The sequence below is a fragment of the Peromyscus leucopus genome, chromosome 3 (genome assembly GCF_004664715.2).
Source record: "Peromyscus leucopus breed LL Stock chromosome 3, UCI_PerLeu_2.1, whole genome shotgun sequence".
NCBI lineage: Eukaryota > Metazoa > Chordata > Mammalia > Rodentia > Cricetidae > Peromyscus > Peromyscus leucopus.
In genome coordinates, this window is record NC_051065.1 from 62,748,436 (window position 1) to 62,769,753 (window position 21,318).

At 43.2% G+C, this 21,318-nt stretch overlaps 1 protein-coding gene across 1 annotated transcript in view; it reads right to left on the minus strand.

The window, feature by feature from the left end:
- Positions 1–1,022: 1,022 nt before the first annotated feature.
- The window catches only part of Xrcc2 (X-ray repair cross complementing 2), a 29,083-nt gene continuing 8,787 nt past the window's right edge, over positions 1,023–21,318 (minus strand). The window contains exons 2-3 of the mRNA XM_028879482.2: positions 9,070–9,151; positions 1,023–1,964 (exon numbers count right to left, since the gene is read on the minus strand). Of these exons, the coding sequence (XP_028735315.1) occupies positions 1,249–1,964; positions 9,070–9,151 (798 nt within the window). The 3' untranslated portion in view covers positions 1,023–1,248. The remainder of the gene's footprint in view (positions 1,965–9,069; positions 9,152–21,318) is intronic.

Below are 21,318 nucleotides of genomic sequence, written 5' to 3' on the forward strand. Positions count from 1 at the left end.
CCTGGGTTCTATAAGAAAGCAGATAGAGCAAGCCATGAAGAGCAAGCAAGCAAGCAGCACCCCTCCATGGCTTCTGCATTGGCTCCTGCCTCAAGGTTCCTGCTCTGCTTGAGTTCCTGCCTGACTTCCTTCAAGGATGAACAGGGATGTGGAAGTATAAACCAAACGAACCCTTCCCTCCCCAGCATTCTTTAGGTCATGGTGTTTCATCACAGCAATAGCAATCTTAACCAGGACATCCTGTGCAGCACTGCATTCCCCCCAGTGCAAGCGCTTGCTGGGCCCCAGTTTCCTTCAGCTCACAGCCGGAAAAGACTCGGCCTGTTCCAAACAGGGAAGGAAACACTAGTGATGCATAATTCTAACAGTTTCAGAATCAGTTAATGAGATGAACATTCCATAATAAATTTCAGAGTTCTTGAGTGAGTACACCATTTCCCTGTGTTTGAACAGTTCCACAGGACCTCAAGCATGACGGAAACTCATCTTGACTTCAGGTGTAACTCAGCTAGAGATTCTGACTGTCAGGTGCAGCGCTGTGTGCCAGCTGTTCCAGCTGCTTCAGAGGCTGAGGCAGAGCTGGGGGTGAAGGCCAGCCCGAACTACACAGGAAACCTAGTGACACCCTCAGAGGGGGCGGTGGGGAGACAGGTTGGGGAGAGAGAGCAGGAGGGCTCAAAACAGTCCAGCTTCTTTTATTTATTTATCAAACATTTATTTATTTGTTTTTTTATTGATTGGCCTTTTGAGACATGCAGCTCTGGCTGTCCTGGAATTCACTATGTATAGACCTGGTGGGCCTTGAACTCAGAGATCCACCTGCCTCTGTCTTCCCAGTGCTGGGAATTAAAGGCAAGAGCCACCACACCCAGTTCATTCCAGCTTCTTGAGGCAGGCGGCCCTTGTGCCCATTCCTCTGACTAAAGCAATAGCCAAAAGCTCTGCACACCCTCTCCAGCCACAGCGCCTCAATGAGGCAGGGGATCAGCAGCGAACCCTTCCTAAAGTACTCAAAACACGACTCAGTCTGAACCGTGTATCATTTATTGAGTTCCAAAACAAGCTCAGTGGAGTGCAGTGTGCCCACTGACCGTCCACAGTCTAGAGGGACAGAGCAGCTTCGAGTTTTACTGTACTGTTTATATTAATTTCCGCGGAATCAACAACTTTGGAATCAAACCACTTCAGCCAACAGAAGACTTTATAAGACGTGCCTTAGAGGTCTCAAAAGCTTTCTGATGATAGCGATCAACAAAACTCCACCCCACTTTCTCGGATCATAAAAACGTGTCTTTTTAAACTGTTACTCTTTAAGTGACGTGACACTAACGAGAACCGGCTGCTCTTGGCCTCCTCCTCTCTGGAGAAGATGACCCTGTGCTTCACGACCCTCTGCCAAGCCTTGCAGAGATAGGCTCTGTAGTCCACGTCTCCCTCGCCCGCGTGCTTGGAGGAGGAAGGCTCCTCTGCTGAACCCGCGGCTTTCTGCATTAGAGTCTGTGTTGTTGCGAACAGCAGCAAGCGGTACTCAGCGACGAGCCTCTCTAGGAGCTGAGAACACTTCTTCAGAGTAGATTCCTGCAGGGCCACGCTCTCCCCTCCGCTGGCGCGGTCTGTCCAGTAGAAAGCCGACAGGCTGTCCACAATGAGAAGGCAGAGAGAGGGGTGGCTACAGAACAGAGCCTCCAGGGAGTGCAGCGTGAGCAGCAGCTGCATGCTGCTGCTGCAGTAGGCCAGGAAGAATCGGCCCAGGCAGAGCTTTATGGTCTCCTCGGAGCTCCGTGACAGTCTATGCTCAAGAACAGTCACCAGCCGAAGCATGTCAAAGTGGTAGTCTGTATCAATAAATAAGACTTCTATCTGCAGTCCGCCCTCCGACTTTGGAAGTATACATCGGGCTGTCAGGTGATAAAGCATCTCTGTTTTTCCCGTTCCTTCTGGACCGTGAAATTCAAGAATATCACCTGTGTAAAATTAAAATAAGCCAGTCAAGATGCAGCAGTGCAAGAGTGGGCCACAGAAGAAGCCTCAGAGAGCGTTCCAAAGAGACGTCCTGGAATATGAGCTAAAAATCCAAATCCTCTTGTTAAAGAGGATCTGCATAAGCAAAGGCAGAAAAATAAGGAAATTTGGACAGCATCTCTGAGAAAGGACCCAGTTTTTAAAAGGTTTTTTTTTTAGTTGGCACCGAGGATGAAATCCAGGTCCTCAGCTGTGGTAAGAAACAGCTCTACCACTGGTCCACACCCTCAACCCAGTAGTGAAAGAGTAACCAGCACCAAGAAAACATAAAAACAGCGAGAGGGTTAAGCGGTGCAAGGGAAGCTCCTAGAGACGGGCCTGTACGACTCAGGGCCACTGCAACCTCACTGTTGTTAGTGGGTGGACCTGAGTTCGGGTCCCAGAGCCCACATAACGCTGATGCAGTAGCACTCCTGTGGCGAAATGCGGGTGGAGACAGAAGCCCCAGAAGCTTACAGTCCACAGGCCTGCTGCACAGAGTGCTGAGGAGATCCTGCCTCACGGTGGAAGGTGAGGGGCATAGCTGACCACACAGAAGCACAAGGCAAAAGCCTTCAGCAGGCTTCTCAACGCTTTCAGGATCCCAACACTGGGAGAAGAAGCCACATGAGCAGCTGTGTACCTAAATGATGGCCCGTCTTGAGTATCACTGATTAGGAAGTGCCTGGCCAGCGAATAACAACTCAGGGGTGTCTGGGGACATCTGCTGTTGTGACGGGTCAATCCCTTGATGACCTCATATGATGGGAGGTGGGACCTAGCTGGAGGAAGAGAGTCACTGGGGTGTGTCTCTGGAGAATATCTTGTTCTAGCCACGTCCTAACCTCCAAAAGCGAAGGACAGTCTTTCCACATGTTCTTAGCATGACTGGGTACTGAGGCCAAGTGATCACAGACAGAACCTCTGAAACCATGAGCAAAAGTGAGTATTCCCTTCTTTACTTTTGGCTTAGTGATGTGAAAGTAACAAACACGTCACCTGATTACATTTCCTATTGCCTTCTGCAAGGTTGGCACTTGAATACTCTAACCCCAGGATGAACAACACATCTTCCTAACATACTTCAGCAGATTGCTTTCCCAAAATCCTCTCCAGGTTTCCTTGAAGAGGACAGGTCCTTCAGCATGACTCACAGACTCAGCACTGGGAAGTTCTTCTGGAAGTGGGATCACATAGTTCCCTAAGACCATACATTAAGAAATGCCCAGTGTTGGGGCTGGAGAGATGGCACTAGTTGCTCTTGCAGAGGACCCAAGTTTGATTACCAGGACCCACGTGGCAATTCATAACTCTAATTCCAGTCTTGAGAGAATAAGTTCATGGATAATGTCACTTCTCTGTTACAGATTAATGGAGAAGTAGGTAGGTACAGAACAAACATCACACCTCAATGCTGTCACTAGGTCTTCCAACTAAAGTCCTGCAGATACGTTTCATGATGAATTCAGATCAATTTTACTCATCTTATAAACATGTACCATTTTTTCCTTTACACACACACACACACACACACACACACACACACACACACACACACGCTCAAACAGTATGATTTATAAATGGGGCAGTTCTTGTATCTTTATTTGAAGTTATGATCTTATATGTTTGTGAGTTGTTACCAAAAACAAAACTGCCGGAGTTGGTGGCGCACGCCTTTAATCCCAGCACTCGGGAGGCAGAGCCAGGCGGATCTCTGTGAGTTCAAGGCCAGCCTGGGCTACAGAGTGAGTTCCAGGAAAGGCGCAAAGCTACAAAGAGAAACCCCGTCTCGAAAACAAAACAAAACAAAAAACTGGCACTCTTGTCCAGCCGATGTGTGGAACATGGCAACTTGAAGTGAAAAGAAGGAAGAAGAAGAGGAGGAGTAGGAAGAGGAGGAGAGGAAGAGGAACAAGAGGAAGAGAAAAGAAAAGAAAGAGAAGAAAAAGAAAACAAAGACCCTGGAGCTTGGCACTTGAACAGCTGGGGAAATCTGGATGGTTTGGCCCTGACAGCTCCTCTCGAATAGATGCTGGGAGGAGTCGGGGCCAACAGACTGAGGCAAGAGTCAGAGCTACAGAGTCTGTAGAATATGTAAAAAAAAAAAAAATGATCTCAACAATCACCAGCCTAGCTGCATAGCCAGCACACTGAATATGCAGATCACAATGCCTAGTTTTGAGGACTTAGAAACTGGACACTGCACGAAACAGCCTCCACCTATCAAAGCATTAAAATGCTTCCACAGCACAGAGCCCAAGGATCTGGATGCACCATAAACTTCCTGTAACAGATGCTGGAAGTGTAACTGACTTAGAATCCCACCCAGTCTTGGGTGTGTAGGCTGCCAACTGAGTTCCTGTGGTAGTGACTAACCATGACAGTGTTTCTCCAAGTTTCTATAATATGTGATGCAAAGATGCACTACAAACCCTTGCTCCAATACACGGTTGTTTCCTAAGGCCTAACTCATGAAATGACATGCTTTCCTATGGAGTATAGGGACAGCAGACCTGCTGTACCGGCAATCCCAGAGCCCTCTGGGCTGAAGGAATGACAGCAGACAGTGGCACAAAGGCAGATACAAGCAGCACAGGAAATGTGAGAATGCAGACAGCAGAAAAGAGGAGGAGTATGTTTATGCCTATCACTCTTCGTTGGGTAACTGACCAGCAGCTGTGCCCACTGGAGCTGCTGAGCCTTAGGAGGACGGAACACTTACTTGATGACATCAAGTAACAAATCAAGTTGTTTCCTTGCCTTAGTCATCAAACTATTTTTCTTTCCAGGAAACAGTATTCCTTCACTTCCATTTCCATTCACCAAGCACCTACCATAAAGTTCCCTTTCGAAATATCCACATTAAAAAATGAAAGCAACAAGCTCCCTAAAGCTGGGGGTGGTGCTAGAAGCTTGTAATCCCAACATGCCTGAGGTCAGCCTCAGCTACACAGTGAATCTTAGGCCATCTTTGTTATGGGAGGCCCACACTCAAACAGACAAAACCACATAACCCTAAACCTGTATTACTATTTCCAATTACTTTCATTCAGTAAAATGAATGTTTTGGTGAACACACAATGCATAGATGTAATGGGAAAGAATACAAAGACGGGTGAAGAATAACTAGATCTCCACTGTAGTGAAGGTTTAACAAACTATTCAAACGAAGGTGTTATCATTCAAACTAGACTGCTTTAAATTAAGATATTAATTCATGACTAGGAAAACAGTTTAAAATATGAAAGAATGTCAAGGGATTTAAAATAGTCTATCAGAGGGACTAGAGAGATGGCTTGACAGTTAAGAGCTCGGGGATGCTCTTCCAGAGGACCCAGGACCCAGATGGTGGCTCACAACCAACTATATAACTCCAACTCCAGGGAATTCAACACCCCCTTCTGGCCTCCATGGGTGCAGACATATAGACAGGCAAAACATATATACATATTATTTAAAATAAACAAATCTTAGAAAAAAATAGTATGCCAGAGTGGGTCTATTTAAAACAAAACAACAAAACCAGAAAGGAGAACTAGAAAACAGAAAAGGTGTAAGACACAAAACAGGGAGTAGAATGGTCAAAATTTTATCTCATCAGTAGTTACACTAACTTCAATGAATTAAACATTTAGTCAAAAACAGATAGGTGGGCTGGAGAGATGGCTCAGAGGTTAAGAGTACCGACTGCTATTCAAGAGGTCCTGACTTCAATTCCCAGCCCCCACATGGTGGCTCACAACCATCTGGAATAAGATCTGGCAACCTCTTTTATGCACATAATTAATAAATAAATAAATAAGTAAGTAAATAAAAACAAACAAGTAAATAAATGAATGAATAAATAAATAAAAGCAGATAGGCAAGACAGAAGAAAAGAGCCAGGATCCAACTAAGAGCATCCTACAATGGACACACTTTATAAACCAAGTGACAAATAAAAGAAAAAGACACTATGTAAAGAACAGTCAAGCATTTTGTTGTTGTTGTTTTCCATTATCATTATTAGTGGTTTCTTGGGACAGCATCAGATAGGTGGGTAGCTTTGAACTCCTTATGAAGCTAAGGCTAGCCTTGAACTCCTTATCCTCCCAAGAGCTGGGCTTAGGGGTGTGCACTACCACAAGGTTGAAGTTGCTATAGTAATATCACACACAATGAACTTTTAAACTAGATGTGTTGGCTACTTATAATCTCAGAATGATGAATGCTGAGGCATTTGAGAACCACCACAAGTTCAAGGACAGCCTGGGCTACATAGTGAATTGTAGGTCTTGCAAAGCTCCAGCTCTGAATCTATTTAAGTGTTTTCAATACCCCAGGTAAGTAGAATCATGTGGTTTGTCTTACTCCATCTAGCATATCATTCTCAAGCTTTTTTATTACATGTATATGTGTAGGAATGTATACGTGAGTGCAAGTGCCTAGAGGAGCCAGAAGTGTCAGCCAGAAGTCCCCTAGAGCTGAGGTGGTTATGAACTGCCTGATATGGGTGCTAGGAACCAAATTCTGGCTCTCTGGAAGAGCAGTCCAAACTCTTGACTGCTGAGCTATCTCTCCAGTCCTGGTTCTTAAGTTTCATCCACATTGCAGTGTGTGACAGATTCCTTTGTAAGGCAGAAAAGTATTTCACTGTATGCAAGGACCACTTCCTTGTTTATGTGTGTATGTGTGTCTGAAAGTGTCACTTTGTAGCCGGCTAGCCTCAACCCTACAGTGACCCCCCTCGTCAGCCTGTCAATGCTGGGATGACAGATGCCAGTCACTGCAGAGTTATCCTTCCAACCATCGATGGACATTTGTCTGCTTCCACCTCACGGCTGTTTCAAGATGTGGCATCAGAGTTCCACTAACTTCTGTGGAAGCTCTATACTGTTCTCGGTAACGACTGTACCATTTTCCTGTCTTAGCAGAGGCACATGGAAGGCTGGTTTCCTCACAGCCTTGCCAACACTTAGTTTTTTGCTTTTGTTTTAAATAATGTCATCCTAATGAGTATGAGATATAAAGGACATTTTATAATGATGAATGGGTCAGTCAGCAATAAGACATCACAATAATAAACTTTTGTATGCATAACACTCAAAGCCCTAAACACAGGAATGCAGATAGATGGAAGTGAAGGAGAGATAGATAACAGCCAGAGATGTCAACAGCTAACTCTAGAAAATGGGATAATAGAAGAGCCGCAAATAAGTGCAGCAAGGAAGCCAAAGTTAGCACTAAAGCCAGCTAGAACCAAGAGTCATCTAGAGAGCGCTTGGCCCAGGCACAGGAGAATACACAGTCTACAGTGCACATGGAACAGTCTCTAGATTAATAAGCACCAGTCAGCACAAGTCTCAGTAAATTTAAAGGGCCTAGAATCAAAGAAGCATGCATTGCCAACCAGAAAAGAATGAAAACAAACCAACGACAAACTAGAGATCTTTTTGTTTATTTTTTTCAGACAGGATCTTGCTACACACAACATGCTGGCCTCAAACTCTGAACTTCCTGCTTCAGTCTCCTGAATGCTGGGACCATCAGAATGTACCAGCATGCCTGGCTGTATGTCTTCTGGACCTTGGAATAGGGACTAAAGGTCTTGTACGTGACACTAAAATATGAGCAACAGAGGAGACATTAGAACCTCACCAAAGTTAGCAATCTCGTGCTCCAAAGGGATCAACACAGCCCAGACGAGAGGGTGGGCAGGCACACTGCAGCTCACCTACTGGATAAGCATCTCTTATCTAAAGTATGTAAAGGCCACTATAATGCAATTATAAAGAGGCAACTTGGTTTTAAATTAGCAAACATCTGACATTTCTCCTAAAAGGACGGACAAACTGTGAGTGAGCTCAGATAGAGGCAAGCACCACCGTCAGCCACAGGGAAGGGTAAAGCAGAAGCACCACAGGGTGTCACTCTAAACTGTAGCCACAAAGACATACTGACAGTCCTAGGATGCAGGGAATTTGGAACAGACACTTCACTGATGGTCACAGGTAAAACGTGAAGCTACTTTAGAAATCACCTTGGCTGTTTCTCCAAAGATGAAACAACACACAGTTGCCTTATAACCTAACACTCTCCCTCCTAGGTGTTACCCAAAGGAACCCAAAGCCTGTCTATCCAGAGAAAAACTTGTACATGAGATCATGGCAGCACTGTTCATAGCTTCCAAAATTCAGAAGCAATTCAAATGGCTACCAAGTGACAGTGCACTCACATAGTGAGTCTATTTGTTCAGCACTAGAGGACTGGCTACTGGACTGGAGGGATGGCTCAGTGGTTAAGGGCACTTGCTGCTCTGGCAAAGGATCTGGCTTCTGTTCCCAGCATCCACACCATGTTCACAGCCATCTGTAACTCCAGTTCTAGGGGATCCTACACCCTCTTCTGACCTTGGCAGGCACCAGGCACCCACGTGGTACACAGACAGATACATTGGCAAAACAATCATATGCATAAAATAAATAACTCTTAAAGGGGGAGAGGGGTGTGCTACAGATACATGCCGCAAAGACAGATGTGCAGGTCCACCTCATAAGACCTCCAGAAAGAGCAAGTCCACAGAGAAAGCTGGCTGTGATTGCCCAGGGCTGACTACTAGTTCAGATGGGTTTCTTTCTGGGGTGACAGTTGCATGACTGTGTTGCTGTACTGAAGACAACTCAATTACACACCCAAATCCTATGCATTACACTGAAATTAAGCTCAAAGCACTCAACCTTCCCTGAAAGCTTTCCTAGTACCACAAGCTAGTGCCTATTTTTCCTGGTGGAGAAACAGTAACAGAACAGCTGGGGACCTTGAGACCTCCTTGCAGCTCTGCAAACTTCTAAACAGGGAGAATGAAAACCAGGCCAAGCAGAATTCCCATGAATGCTGTGTGTTGGGAAGGAGACCACAGCATGTGCTGAAGACGGTATCCTGACAGACAGGAGGGCATGGGACTCCCAGTCCTGGTGGGCCTCATCTTCAGCCTACGCTGCCTCCTTCTAGGACTATGTGTGACGTGGAGATGCAGGTACACATGTGAACTTTCTCTCATAGGCTTTTCCGCTAAGCGCTGTGTTTTACCATGCACTGGTGAATCTTCATCAGCAAACAGGTTGGGTTCTAGTTCTTTCAAGGAGCTTCTGCCTTCAAGCCGGGCAAGGAGCTTACAAAAGAAAAAGAGGAAAACTCATTACTTAAAAGGATACAGCATCCTAGAAGTGTATATTTATGTAAATTTCAAAAATCTTTAAGACCAAAATTTAAAGATTTAGAGGAAAATATTAAAAGGGAAATATAACTTAGAACAGATATTTTGTTTAAAAGATTTCATTACTTATGTGCATGTGTGTTTACGTGCCGTGTGTGTACAGGTGCCCCAGGCCAGGGGAGGGTGTTGGATACCCTGGATTCGGGGTTGATGGTGGTGGGAAGCACCAAGGTGGGGGCTGGAAACCTAACGGGTCCTCTGCAGGAGCAGCACACACGTTTACCTGCCGAGCCATCTCTGCAGTCCCTGGGGTTCTGTTTGAAGGACAGGGTCTTCCTACATAGCCTGGCTTGGGACTTACTATATTAATCAGGCTGGCCTAAAAAACTCACAGAGATCCACTTGCCCTCTGCTTCCCGAGTGCTGGTGTTAAAGGCACACGCCACCATGCCCAGTCCTGTTCATTTATTTTTAAAATATTTAATTTTTTATTTATATACCAAATCTACTGATGTAAAATAAGCCTGAACCCTCAAAAAAAAAAAAAATGGATAGCAACTGTTGGGTATAAAGGCCAAACTTCTAATGGCAAACTATTTACCGTTGGTGTATTTTACAATAACATTTTTTATATTTACACCAATTATACAGTGGTCTGATTTAATTTGTCTCTTTTATCTAGATGGGAGGGGCCAAAGGGGAAAGGCAGAGGAAAACTTCCTAAGGAGCTCTAGGCTCAGCTGCATTTAAAAGTGGGTAGAAGTCCAAGTGCATGGGCCACAGGCAGGGACACCAGGCATGGGAGAGAGTGCAGCCGAAATGCAAAGGAAAAGCTGATTTGAACTGCAAGAGCTTGTTGAGTGAACAGGTAGGCTCCTGACTGGGTAGAACCACTAAGGGCATACACCTCTGAGCGTGTGTAGGAGGGTGTTCCAGAGAGGTTTATGTGGGAGGTGCCACCGCTGGGGCTAGGGAACTAGACTGAATAAGAAGGAAAGCAAGCTGAGCTGTAGGGTCCTAGTTTCCCTTCTGCTGCCGTGATAAAACACTCTGACAAACGTAGCTTAGAGAAGGAAAGGACTAAACTAGCGTACACTTCCAGGTCACAGTTCACTATTGAGAGAATCAGGGTTAGAAAAGCAGAACCCATGGTTCACAGAACGCTTGTTGCTCTCTGCCTCATGTTCAGCTAGCTTTCTTACACAGCCCATGACCAGCACCTATGGATGGTGCCATCATAGTGGGCTGGGCCCTACCGGATCCACTAATAAACAAGACAGTCCTCCGCAGACAGCCCATAGGTCTGATGCAGGCTTCCTCAGTTGAAGCTTTCCTCTCAGCTTCACACTGACAGTTAAAGCTCACAAAAGCAAACATCTTGCATATTCCTTTATTTCCTAACCAAGGATGCTGTGGGACCAACCATCCATCTGTAAAGGATGAGTTGTGACCAAACGCCTGCTGTCATGAGTTCCTCACCATGATGGACTTAAAGCAAAACAAACTCTGTCTCCCTTACGTTGTTTTTGTTGGGTATGGTGTCGCAGCAATGAGAAAAGCAATGGAGACAGGAAAAGAGGAGCGTGGCCCTTGCTGTGACAAGCCTGACCACGTGGTTCTCAGGCCTTTGGAACTGGTTTGCAGGAGGAATGTGAAAGAGTTTAAATCTATGGGCGGGAAAGCCCTAGAAAGCTGTATGCAGAGCTTACTGGTGGGAGTTTGGAAGGCCAGCATGCAGAGAGAAATACAGACAGTGAGGGCCCGGTTCCCATTGGAAATGGGCTAGAGGCCATTCAAGCTACATTCTAGCAAAGAATCTGGCTGCATTTTGAACTTGGGCGAGGCCGAATTAAAAAGTAAAGAATTTATTTGTTTGGTAGTGGAAATCTCAAGACAGGACAACATTTAGGCCATGCCCTCGTTATAGGCATACAGACTGTAAAATTAGGGGCTCATGGAGTTTTATGCCATAGTTCCAGAAAGTTGATGAGACCAGCAACGTGTGGCAGGTTTGAAGGTCATTATGTGAAGCTGTGATGATGAAGCTTGTTTCAATAGAGACCTCAGAAAATGCAGGACCATGAAACATCCTTGGGAAAATCTGTAGCATGGAGAGGCTCCAGAGAAAAGCTATGTGTGCTGCAGGCCAGAGCTAAAATGAAGGGACTTCCCAAGTCCTTTGGAACTGTGGGGAAGTGACAGTCAGCCCTAACCTGATCACACTATGTTTTATCTGCCCAGAAACAAAGTGCTCTATTCCAGTCAATAGAGTGCTCAGACCTGAGTAATAATTTACACAGTTCCCCTGTGATGACTAAAGAAGCCTAATATGGAGCCAGACATCCCTCAAGGGCCGTTGACCTTTAGCTCTGGAATGCCTGGGAGATCCTAGTGGCCTTCAGGTGAGATAAGAATAGGATAATGGCCTGTGAGGTATTAACAGCTGCTTTTGCTTGCTTTAAAAATTCCACCTTAACTCCACTTCCACACAGCATGCTATTTGGCTCTAAGGCTGCCCTCTGTAGTGGATATGTTATCTATGACCTTGAAGCACCGCCCCTAGCAATATAGCAGGTAACTGTCCTACCTAACTATGACCTTGAAATACCTGCTCCTGGGGCGTGGCCTCAGGGCACCCTTAAGACCTGAGACAAATGCTGCTCTCTTCTTTCCCTCATGTTGGATGTTGGGACAGACTCAGGGAGAAGAAGATATAGATGCACAATCTACCTTTGATGATCATACATTATCCATATGCCATACAGCAGCCCTAAATGCTTGGTAAAAGATTCCAGAACCAGGGGAACCAACTGAGCTATATACGAAGGTCCTCCAAGGATCAAAAGAACCATTTACTGATTTTTTCTTTTTTACAAAGACTGACCAAGGCTATAAGCAAGGCAATATCAGACCAAGAATTAAGACAAGTATTAATTCAATCTTTAGCTTTTGAAAATGCTAATATAGACTGCAAAAGGATACTTGCAACTTTAGGGATCAGATCAGCATAGAAGAATGAATCCAACACACAAAATATTGTGATGAAGCTTGGATAGGAGAGGCAATTTCCAAAGGTGGAAGGAGGCATCAAAATACCAAAAGTTTTAACGTGGTACACCAGGCCATATAAGAAGAAATTGTACACAGGGTGCTTCTAGAAGCAATGTTTCTTCTAGAAATAACCCAAACATCTAGATTATGCAGAAGATGTTGCAAAGGCCAACATTGGACCAATGGATGCAGATCAACAAGAGACATACAAGGCAATCCTTTACCATTGGGAAACGCCTTGGAGGGTCCTCTCGCAGACCCCTAAATCGAACTTCCAGTCTCTGTGGAATAAATTCCTCCCAAGGACAATTAAATAATCCAGTGCCTATTGTAAAGAACAATACTGCACTGGATCATAGAACAGCTTTGATAGATGGATCAAAAATTCCCCCAAACACCATAAAACAAATATTCGGGCAGACTTCCATAAATGAACAAAGACCAAAGCTTAGAGTACAAATAAATAACATTATTCTAGAAGGCAATACTCGAAAATTATGGCATTCAAATTGGCCTCTTCAAGAAGTAGATGTCCAATTTCTAGGAATTGGAATCCTATCTCAAGTAAAACAAAATATAAGATGGGTTGAATGCATAGGGCCAGTCAATCTTTGGGGCTGAGATCTGTTACAGCAATGTAATATCCAAATTAAAATTGCTCCAATCTCAGAAGCAGAACACAGACCAATTCATGTCTCTGGAAATAATATCACAAGTCACTATAAAAAACAGCCACCAACCATTCACACTGTACATAAACAGAGCATAACCGCCACTGAACTCTCAGAGATGTCAATGGCCCTACCTTTAAAATGACTAACTGATAAACCTGTCTGAATTGGACAACGGCCTATGACACAAGAGAAACTACAAGCCTTACAACTACTGGTTCAGAAGCAGTTAAATGCTCAACATTGAAGAATCTACCAGCCCTTGGAATTCTCCTGTATTTGTTATTAAAAAGAAATCTGGGGCTGGAGAGATGGCTCAGAGGTTAAGAGCACTGCTTGTTCTTCCAAAGGTCCTGAGTTCAATTCCCAGCAACCACATGGTGGCTCACAACCATCTGTAATGAGATCTGGTGCCCTCTTCTGGCCTGCAGTCATACATGCTGTATACATAATAAATAAATAAATCTTTAAAAAAAAAAAAAAAAAAAAGAAATCTGGTAAATGGAGAATGCTGACAGACCTGAGAGCCATTAATAAAGTAATTCAGTCTATGGGCTCTCTACAGAATGGGATGCCCTTGCCTTCTCTGTTACCCAAAGAATGACCTATTATAGTTATTGACTTAAAAGATTTTTTTACCATACCGCTATAAGAAAAGGATAGAGAAAATTTTGCCTTCACTATACCTACTTATAATAATTCCCAGCCAGTCAAGAGATATCAATGGAAGGTACTCCCACAGGGAATGTTAAATAACCCCACTCTGTGCCAATATTTTGTGCAAAAACCATTGGAAATCATTCGTGCACCATTTTTACAATTTATAATTTGCCATTGTATGGGTGATATCTTATCAGCTGATTCGAAGTCAGATATTTTAGAAAGCATGTTTGAAGAATAAAGAAAGTTTTGCCTCCTGGAGATTACAAATTGCTCCCAAAAAAAGATACAAAGAAGAGATTAATTACTTAGTATATAAAGATAGATCCACAAAAAATTAGACCCCAAAAGGTCCAACTCAGGACAGCTCAACTGCAGACTCTTAATGATATTCAAAATTGCTAGGAAGCATTTCCAACTTACAGACTATTATTGGAATACCTAAAGATGGATTAGTACATTTGGCTAATACCCTGAAAGGGGACAAGGACTTAAACAGTCCAAGAGAATTGTCAGCTGAAGCTGAGAAGGAATTGGCTCTAGTAGAAAAGAAAATATGAGAGACATATGTGGATCATGTGCATCCAGAACTTAACTGCATTCTGGTCATATTATCCTCCAGACACTCCCCTACAGGGATTTTGATGCAGAGGGAAGATATTATATTGGAATGGATATTTCTACCACATAAACCGAGTAAGAAGTTAAAGGCATATATGGAAAAGATCTCTGATTTGATTCTAAAGGAAAATTAAGACTTCATCAATTGACAGAAATGGACCCAGCAGAAACTAGTACCTTTAACTAATGAGGAAATTTATGGAAAGATAAATGAATACTGGCAAAGTGCCTTCAGTAATTTTGGGGGGAGAAATTAACAATTGTTATTCCAAAAGCAAGAGAACAGAATTCATAAAAAGAAGTGAATGGGTCCATCCTCACATTGTATGGCCAAAACCAATCTCTGGAGTCCCCACATTCTATACTAATGCAAATAAATCAGGAAAGGCAGGATATAAGCAGATTTAAATAAAATGGTCCAAAGCCCCTATAATTCTGTACAAAAGTCAGAACTGTATGTCATTCTTATGGTACTAATGGACTTCACAGAACCTCTCAATATAGTTATGGAGTCTTAATATGCAAAGAGAGTTTTTTACATATTGAAACTGCTGAATTTACTCCTGATAATACAAAATTAACTTCACTATTTATACACTTACAAGAAATCATCAGAACCCACATGGATCTGCCAGGTCCTCTAGCACAAGGTAATGATGAGATCGATCAGTTATTAATAAGTTAATATGCTAGAAGCCTCAGAATTTTATAAGGAACACCATGTAAATAACAAAGGCTTGAAAAAGGACTTTTCCATCACTTGGCAAGAAGCTAAGGAAATAATAAAACAATGTCCTACTTGTTCTTTCTGTAACCAAACTCCACTACCTGCAGGAAGTAATCCTAAAGATATACAAAGAAATGAAATCTGGTAGATGGATATGTTTTATTTTGCAGAATTTGCAAGAATAAACTATGTACACCATACCACTGACATCTATTCAGGATTTCAATGGGTGACTCCTATATCAATATACAAAATATTTCAAATAGGAGTAGGAACATGTGTACAATATGACAATTATTGTTTTGAGCGTATACAAATTATCTTAAATAGGAATAGAAAAATAGTTTACATTTGTATCAATTATATAAGAATCCATATCAGTGCAATTTATCTAAGGCTGATAGTTTGCAAAATTAGTTTACTAGTAGATACAATAATATCCTATACCTATCTATTCCCCTTTTCTCCCCCCCAAAAGAATCCTAAGTCTAAATTTTATTGTTCCACCCCCAACCCTATAATGATTTATCTATTAACACTGAGAAAACAAAAAGTTTTGGGAGAAAGGGTGTCATTTTCTTAAAATTGCTTCCTGATGTTTAGGGGGTGATGTAAGAAATCTAATCTGGGATCTTGTAAGAAAGCTAAATGGTTAAGTCTCAATAGGACTAGCTGTTATGTTTGTAGCAGAGAGAATGTTGGGCTTCTAAGACACTCTGGAAGTTGTCTTCTTCTTGGCAAAAAATGGCCTACTATGTAAAGAACTGCCCTTTGTAGGGCCCTGGCCCCGTTTGGGTAGCTGCTGCCTTGCTTGCCGACCTTGACCTTGATGTCCTCCTATGCTAATTCCCTCCCGGTTTCCACCCTCCTGAATGCTTAAGGGAAGTTCCTTGTTTGTGTATCCTGCATATTGGGCATTAACAGCTTAGATGTAAGATATTGTAAACATCAGTAGCGAACTTCTGCCCTCTGGGGTTCTCCCATTGTGCTTTAAGACTGTATTTAAGGTTTCCTCCCTCTTTCAATAAACGGCATTCAGCATTCTGCTGAGGCGAATGACCTGCTGTCTTTTGTCTGTTTTTCGATCCACAGCCCCTCACTCAGACATGGTGAACTGGGTGGTGGTAGCACGGGTGTTATCGCTACGGCCCTTGCCTTGACTGCTGACAGAATGCACACTGTCCTTTCCAGATGAGCAGGACACAGGAAAAGTGACTACTGAACCTTGTTAAGACAGGGTAAGATGGCCTTTCAAAATCCCTGCTTCTGAAAATGGTCTGTCAGATATTCTAGGCCTGTAGCCAAAATGGATGCCCCAACAGTGCTGAGAATCTTTTGGTGACTGTCCAGGCTGCCTGCTGTCTCTGTTTATTCTCGCAATTTTTGGAAATTGCTTGTTTGCACTTTCTGCTTTCTCAGGTAATATTATTTTCCTTCTCAGGTCTTGATGGGATTGAAGACTATATAGTTACAGTTATAATCCTCTCATATCTTAGCTAAAAACATTTCAGATAATAAAGTTAGATTCTTTAGGATAGGACAGCTATAGGAGTAATCTCTGTAACATGCTATTTACCTATGATCTGGACTTTAGTATGTGTCTATTGTTTGATGTTGTTCTTGCTGGTTGTATTTCTATTTTTGTTTATGTTATTACCTTTCCCTTCTCCTGGACAATACTTAATAATCATTCCTATTGTATATGGTTTTGTATTAGGTTAGAATTTTCTTATTTAGACAAAAGGGGGAGATGTGGTGGATATCTGTTCTATCTATGACCTGGAAGCACAATCCCTAGAGATGTAGTAAGTAACTGTCCTACCTACTTATAACCTGGAAGTACTTGCCCCTGGGGTGTGGCCTCGGGGCTACCCTTAAGACCTGAAACACAGGTACATTGCTCTCTTCTCTCCCTCATGGGCTTGGATGCTGGAACGGACTCAGGCTGAAGAACAGTGTGGTGCTGTACCTAGGCCTTCCAGGACCCTACGATAAATCTCCTGTTCTGTAGTGAGCCTTCCTAATAAATTCCTTTACCCTTTAAGCAGACTCCGTGGATATCTCTTAATAGCCGCCCTTCTGCTAGCAGTATGAATAAATTCATTTAATCTAAATTTGAATTGCTCCTAAGTCTTCGGTTCTCACAGTGGATTCAAACATCCACTGAGCCCCAATTCCACCAAGAGTGCCAGGTGCTAGACATGGAGCTACAGGATTTACATTTGTGCTGCTAGGTTTTGGTCTTGCTTTGGTTTGATCTTCCCCTGTATTCCCATCCCTCCCTTTTGGAACGGGAATGTTCATTCCGTGCCACTGTATATTAGAAATACGTTGCTTGGTATTTGATTTTACAAGGGGTCACAGTTAAGAGACTGCCTTAAGTCTCAGAAGAGACCCTAGCCTTTGAACAGCATTGGAATTGTTAAAGACCATAGGGACTTCTGACATTGGAATAAATGCTTATTTGTACTATGAGATGGCCCTAAGTCATTGGGGACCTGTTGTGGAATATTAGTTTAAGATGTATTACATTCACTTATGCTGTGGAATATTTGTTTAATGATGCAAAGATGTGTTACATTCTTTCATGTTGCATTTGTTTAACTCTGTAAAGCTGTGTTACTTTGCTTGCCTAAAACACCTGATTGGTCTAATAAAGAGCTGAATAGCCAATAGCTAGGCAGGAGAGAGATATAGGCAGGGCTAGTAAGCAGAGAGAATAAATAGGAGAAATCTAGGCTAGAGAAGAACAATAAGAGAGGAAGGGAGGGAGGAAGAGAGAGGAGAGGGCGAGAAAAGGAGAGGATGCTGGGGGTCAGCCACACAGCCAGCCACTGAGTAAGAAGGGAAAAAAGGTATATAAAATAAAGAAAGGTAAAAAGCTCAGAGGCAAAATGTAGCTAAAGAGAAATGGGATAATTTAAATTAGAAAACCTGGTTAGAAATAAGTCAAGCTAAGGCAGGGCATTCATAAATAAGAATAAGTCTCCATGTATTTATTTGGGAGCTGGTTGCTGATTTTTTTTGTTAAAAACAAAACATAAACAAACAAACAAACCCATCCAACTACAGGGACCAGGAGATGATTGCTGTAGCCTGAATGTAAAATGCTCCCCACTCCCATGAGCTCATGTGTCTTGACACTTCATTCACAGCTGGGGATGAGCCTCAATTGAAGTGAGGCCTGGCTGGAAGAAGTGGGTCCTTGGGGTTGGACCTTAAAGCTTCCTGTCCTGTTACCTGTTCAGCCAAGATATGAAGTGAGGATTCCCAGCTGCACACTCCTGCCACAGTGTAAATGCCTGCTGCCATGCCTTTCTCTCCATGATAGACTGTACCCTCAAACTGTAAGCTGAAATAAACTCTTTCTTAAGTTGCTTATCAGTGGTTACAACAACAAGAAAAGTCACTAATACACATGTTTGGATAGACAAAAAACAAAAGGTTGGAAACTATGCAGCAAGAAACAGTCTTCTGCAGTTAAAGACAGACACTTGAGACTGCAGAACCAGAATGCTAGGCCACTTCCCCAAACTTCAGATTTCTCCTCCATTAGTGAGCAAATCAAAAAGTATTTCCTTTGTCAGGGACAGAATAATTGCAATTCAAGTGTGAGCTTATTGTGGTCATTTCAAACAGATCAGCCTGGTGGCTACTAGGGTAGAGAAGGTTGGACTGTCATACTCCTCTGGAATGGTGTTGCTTCATGACAGCAGTAGCTAATAGGTTAACAGGAAGCAGATTAAATGTCAATGAGGGAAATGGAGTCAAATCCAGTTTTTGACTTATTAGGAATCAGCAAATATTTGACAATCCTGGCCACCATGGGCTCTGGTACACATGTGGCACACACATACATACACACAAACAAACAAAAATTAAAAACAAAACAAAAAACCCTAACCTTCGGGACTAGCGAGATGGTTCCATGGGTAAAGACACTTGTCACCAGGCTGAAGATCAGTATCTGCTAGGCTTCAATACCATAATAACAGCTACTATTTGTGTTTACTGTGCTATCAAAGTGCATGTGTATGTATCCTTTAATTGCCACAGCAATCTCATTTATTGTTATTCCCTTTTTCATATGAGAAAACTTATGAATTCCAGAACTAAGATTTAATCAAAATCTCTTTGGTTTCTAAAACCTAGAATTTTCTCCTGTGCCATACAACCTTGGAGTCACGACCGAGGTCTAATGAGCTCTAAGCACAGACACTAGGCTGAGTGTTTGGACCTATTAGATGAGAGGTCAAATCAATCCTGCTTTCTCCTTTTTTCAGTCATCTTCACAGCTGAAACAAACACTGAACTTTTCTAGCAATGGCGCCATTCTTGCAGCAAACACATTCTGTAACAGGGACAGCACTCACTGTGCAGATGCTCACTTAGCTTATAGGCTGTGGTCTGGCTGGTCAACAATGACTGTCCCTGACAGAAAGGCCAAGAGTCTGGTGGTGGTTCAGTCCGTGAGGTTGGATGTCTCAGCTGGTCTTCAGTATATGTCAGAATCCCAAAGAAGTAGGTTCTAATCCTAGTGAAGAAATGCCTCAGCAGCAGGAGAGATGAACTTGCCAGTGAGAATGAGGGCAAACAGGCAAAATGCAAGAAGTGTCCTTCTTTCATGTCCTTTTATGTGGGCTGCCAGTAGAAAGCATGGCCCAGATTTAGGGTGAGTCTTCCCACCTCAAAAGATTCAATTAAGAAAAATTTCCCACAGGTGTGCCCTCCTGCTTGAGTTTTAGTTGATTCCAGATATAGTCTAGATGACAACCAAGATTAGCCATCATAGTCCATACTTTGTCAAAGTGACTGTGACACAAAATCACATCTCCTATGTCATGCTTAATTTCCAAATGAAAATAATAACCAGGTCATAATTCTGCCTAACATGACATAAATATCCCATGCATAACTGCAAACATATTATATAGTTTAGAATAGGTGACAATGTCCCCTGATGAATGTTTTACTCTTTTAGTGCCTCATAACATAAACATGATAACCACTGTCATTGTCTCAAGTGATGTTACATTATGTGATAATGAAAGAGAGGAAAGAAAAGACAAATATTATTTAATGCATGTGTATATATGCACAAGCATGTTCTTAACAAACTACAACAGAAACACTCATGCCAATTACAACCTATGTTTCTGCAAAAGTCACACGCCCTTAGCTGGCATTTGTAATTACCTTCCTCTACTACCCATGCTGTATTTCTTCCACCCTCAGCAAGCTCCTGTAAAAAGTTGGGCAGGAGTGGTGGTGTGCTTGTTAACTTCAATGTTGGGGAGGCCAGTCAGCATACTTTTTTAAAAAAAATTCATTTAACATACCAATCACAGACCCCCCACCTCATCCCTCCTCTCACTCCCCCAGCCTCCCCCATCCCCGACAAACCCCCATCCCCTCCTCCAAAAAGGTAAGGCCTCCCATGGGATTCAGCAAAGCCTGGTATATTCAGTTGAGGCAGGACCAAGCCCCTCCCCCCTGCATCAAGGGTGAGCAAGGCTTCCAATTATAGGTAATGGGCTCCAGAAAGTCAGCTCATGTACCAGGGATAAATCCTGATCCCACTGCCAGGGGTCCCTCAAACAGACCAAACTACACAACCGTCTCCTGTATGCAGAGGGCCTAGTCTGGTCCCATGCGGGTTCCACAGCTGTCAGTCTAAAGTTCGTGAGTTCCTATGAGCTTGGTTCAGTTGTGTCTGGAGATTTCCCCATCATGATCTTGAACACACCCCCCAACCCACCCCACCCCCCACCCACCCCCCCACCCTGCTCAAATAATCCCTCTTCCCTCTCTTTGACTAGACTCCCGGACTAGTACTTGGCTGTGGATCTCTGCATCTGCTTCCATTGGTTACTGGATGAACAGCCAGCATATCTTAATTGGGAAGTTCCAGGTCCTAGTGACAGACCTTGTCTCAAAAAACAAGGTGAACAGCTCCTGATAAACAAGACCTGAAGCCAGCCTCTTGCATCCACATAAACATGGAAAGAAAGGGAAGGGAGGGAAGGACAGGGGGCAAGGGTATGAAGCAGTTGCTCTGATGTTTATCGGATCAGTGTGGAAGTTTGGCTTTATCACAGATATTCCCTAAAATCAGATGATGTGCTGGCTAGTTTTTATGTCACCTTGACACAGACTAGAATCATCAGGGAAAAGAAACCTCAATTAAGAAAATGTTACCACTAGACTAGCCTGTAGACAAGCCTGTGGGGAGCATTTTCTTTTTCTGTTTTTGTTTTGCTTTGTTGTGTTTTTCAAGACAGGGTTTCTCTGAGTAACAATTGGGGCTGTCCTAGAACTCACTTTGTAGACCCGGCAGACCTCGAACTCACTGAGATCCGCCAGCCTCTGCCTCCCAAGTGCCGGGACTAAAG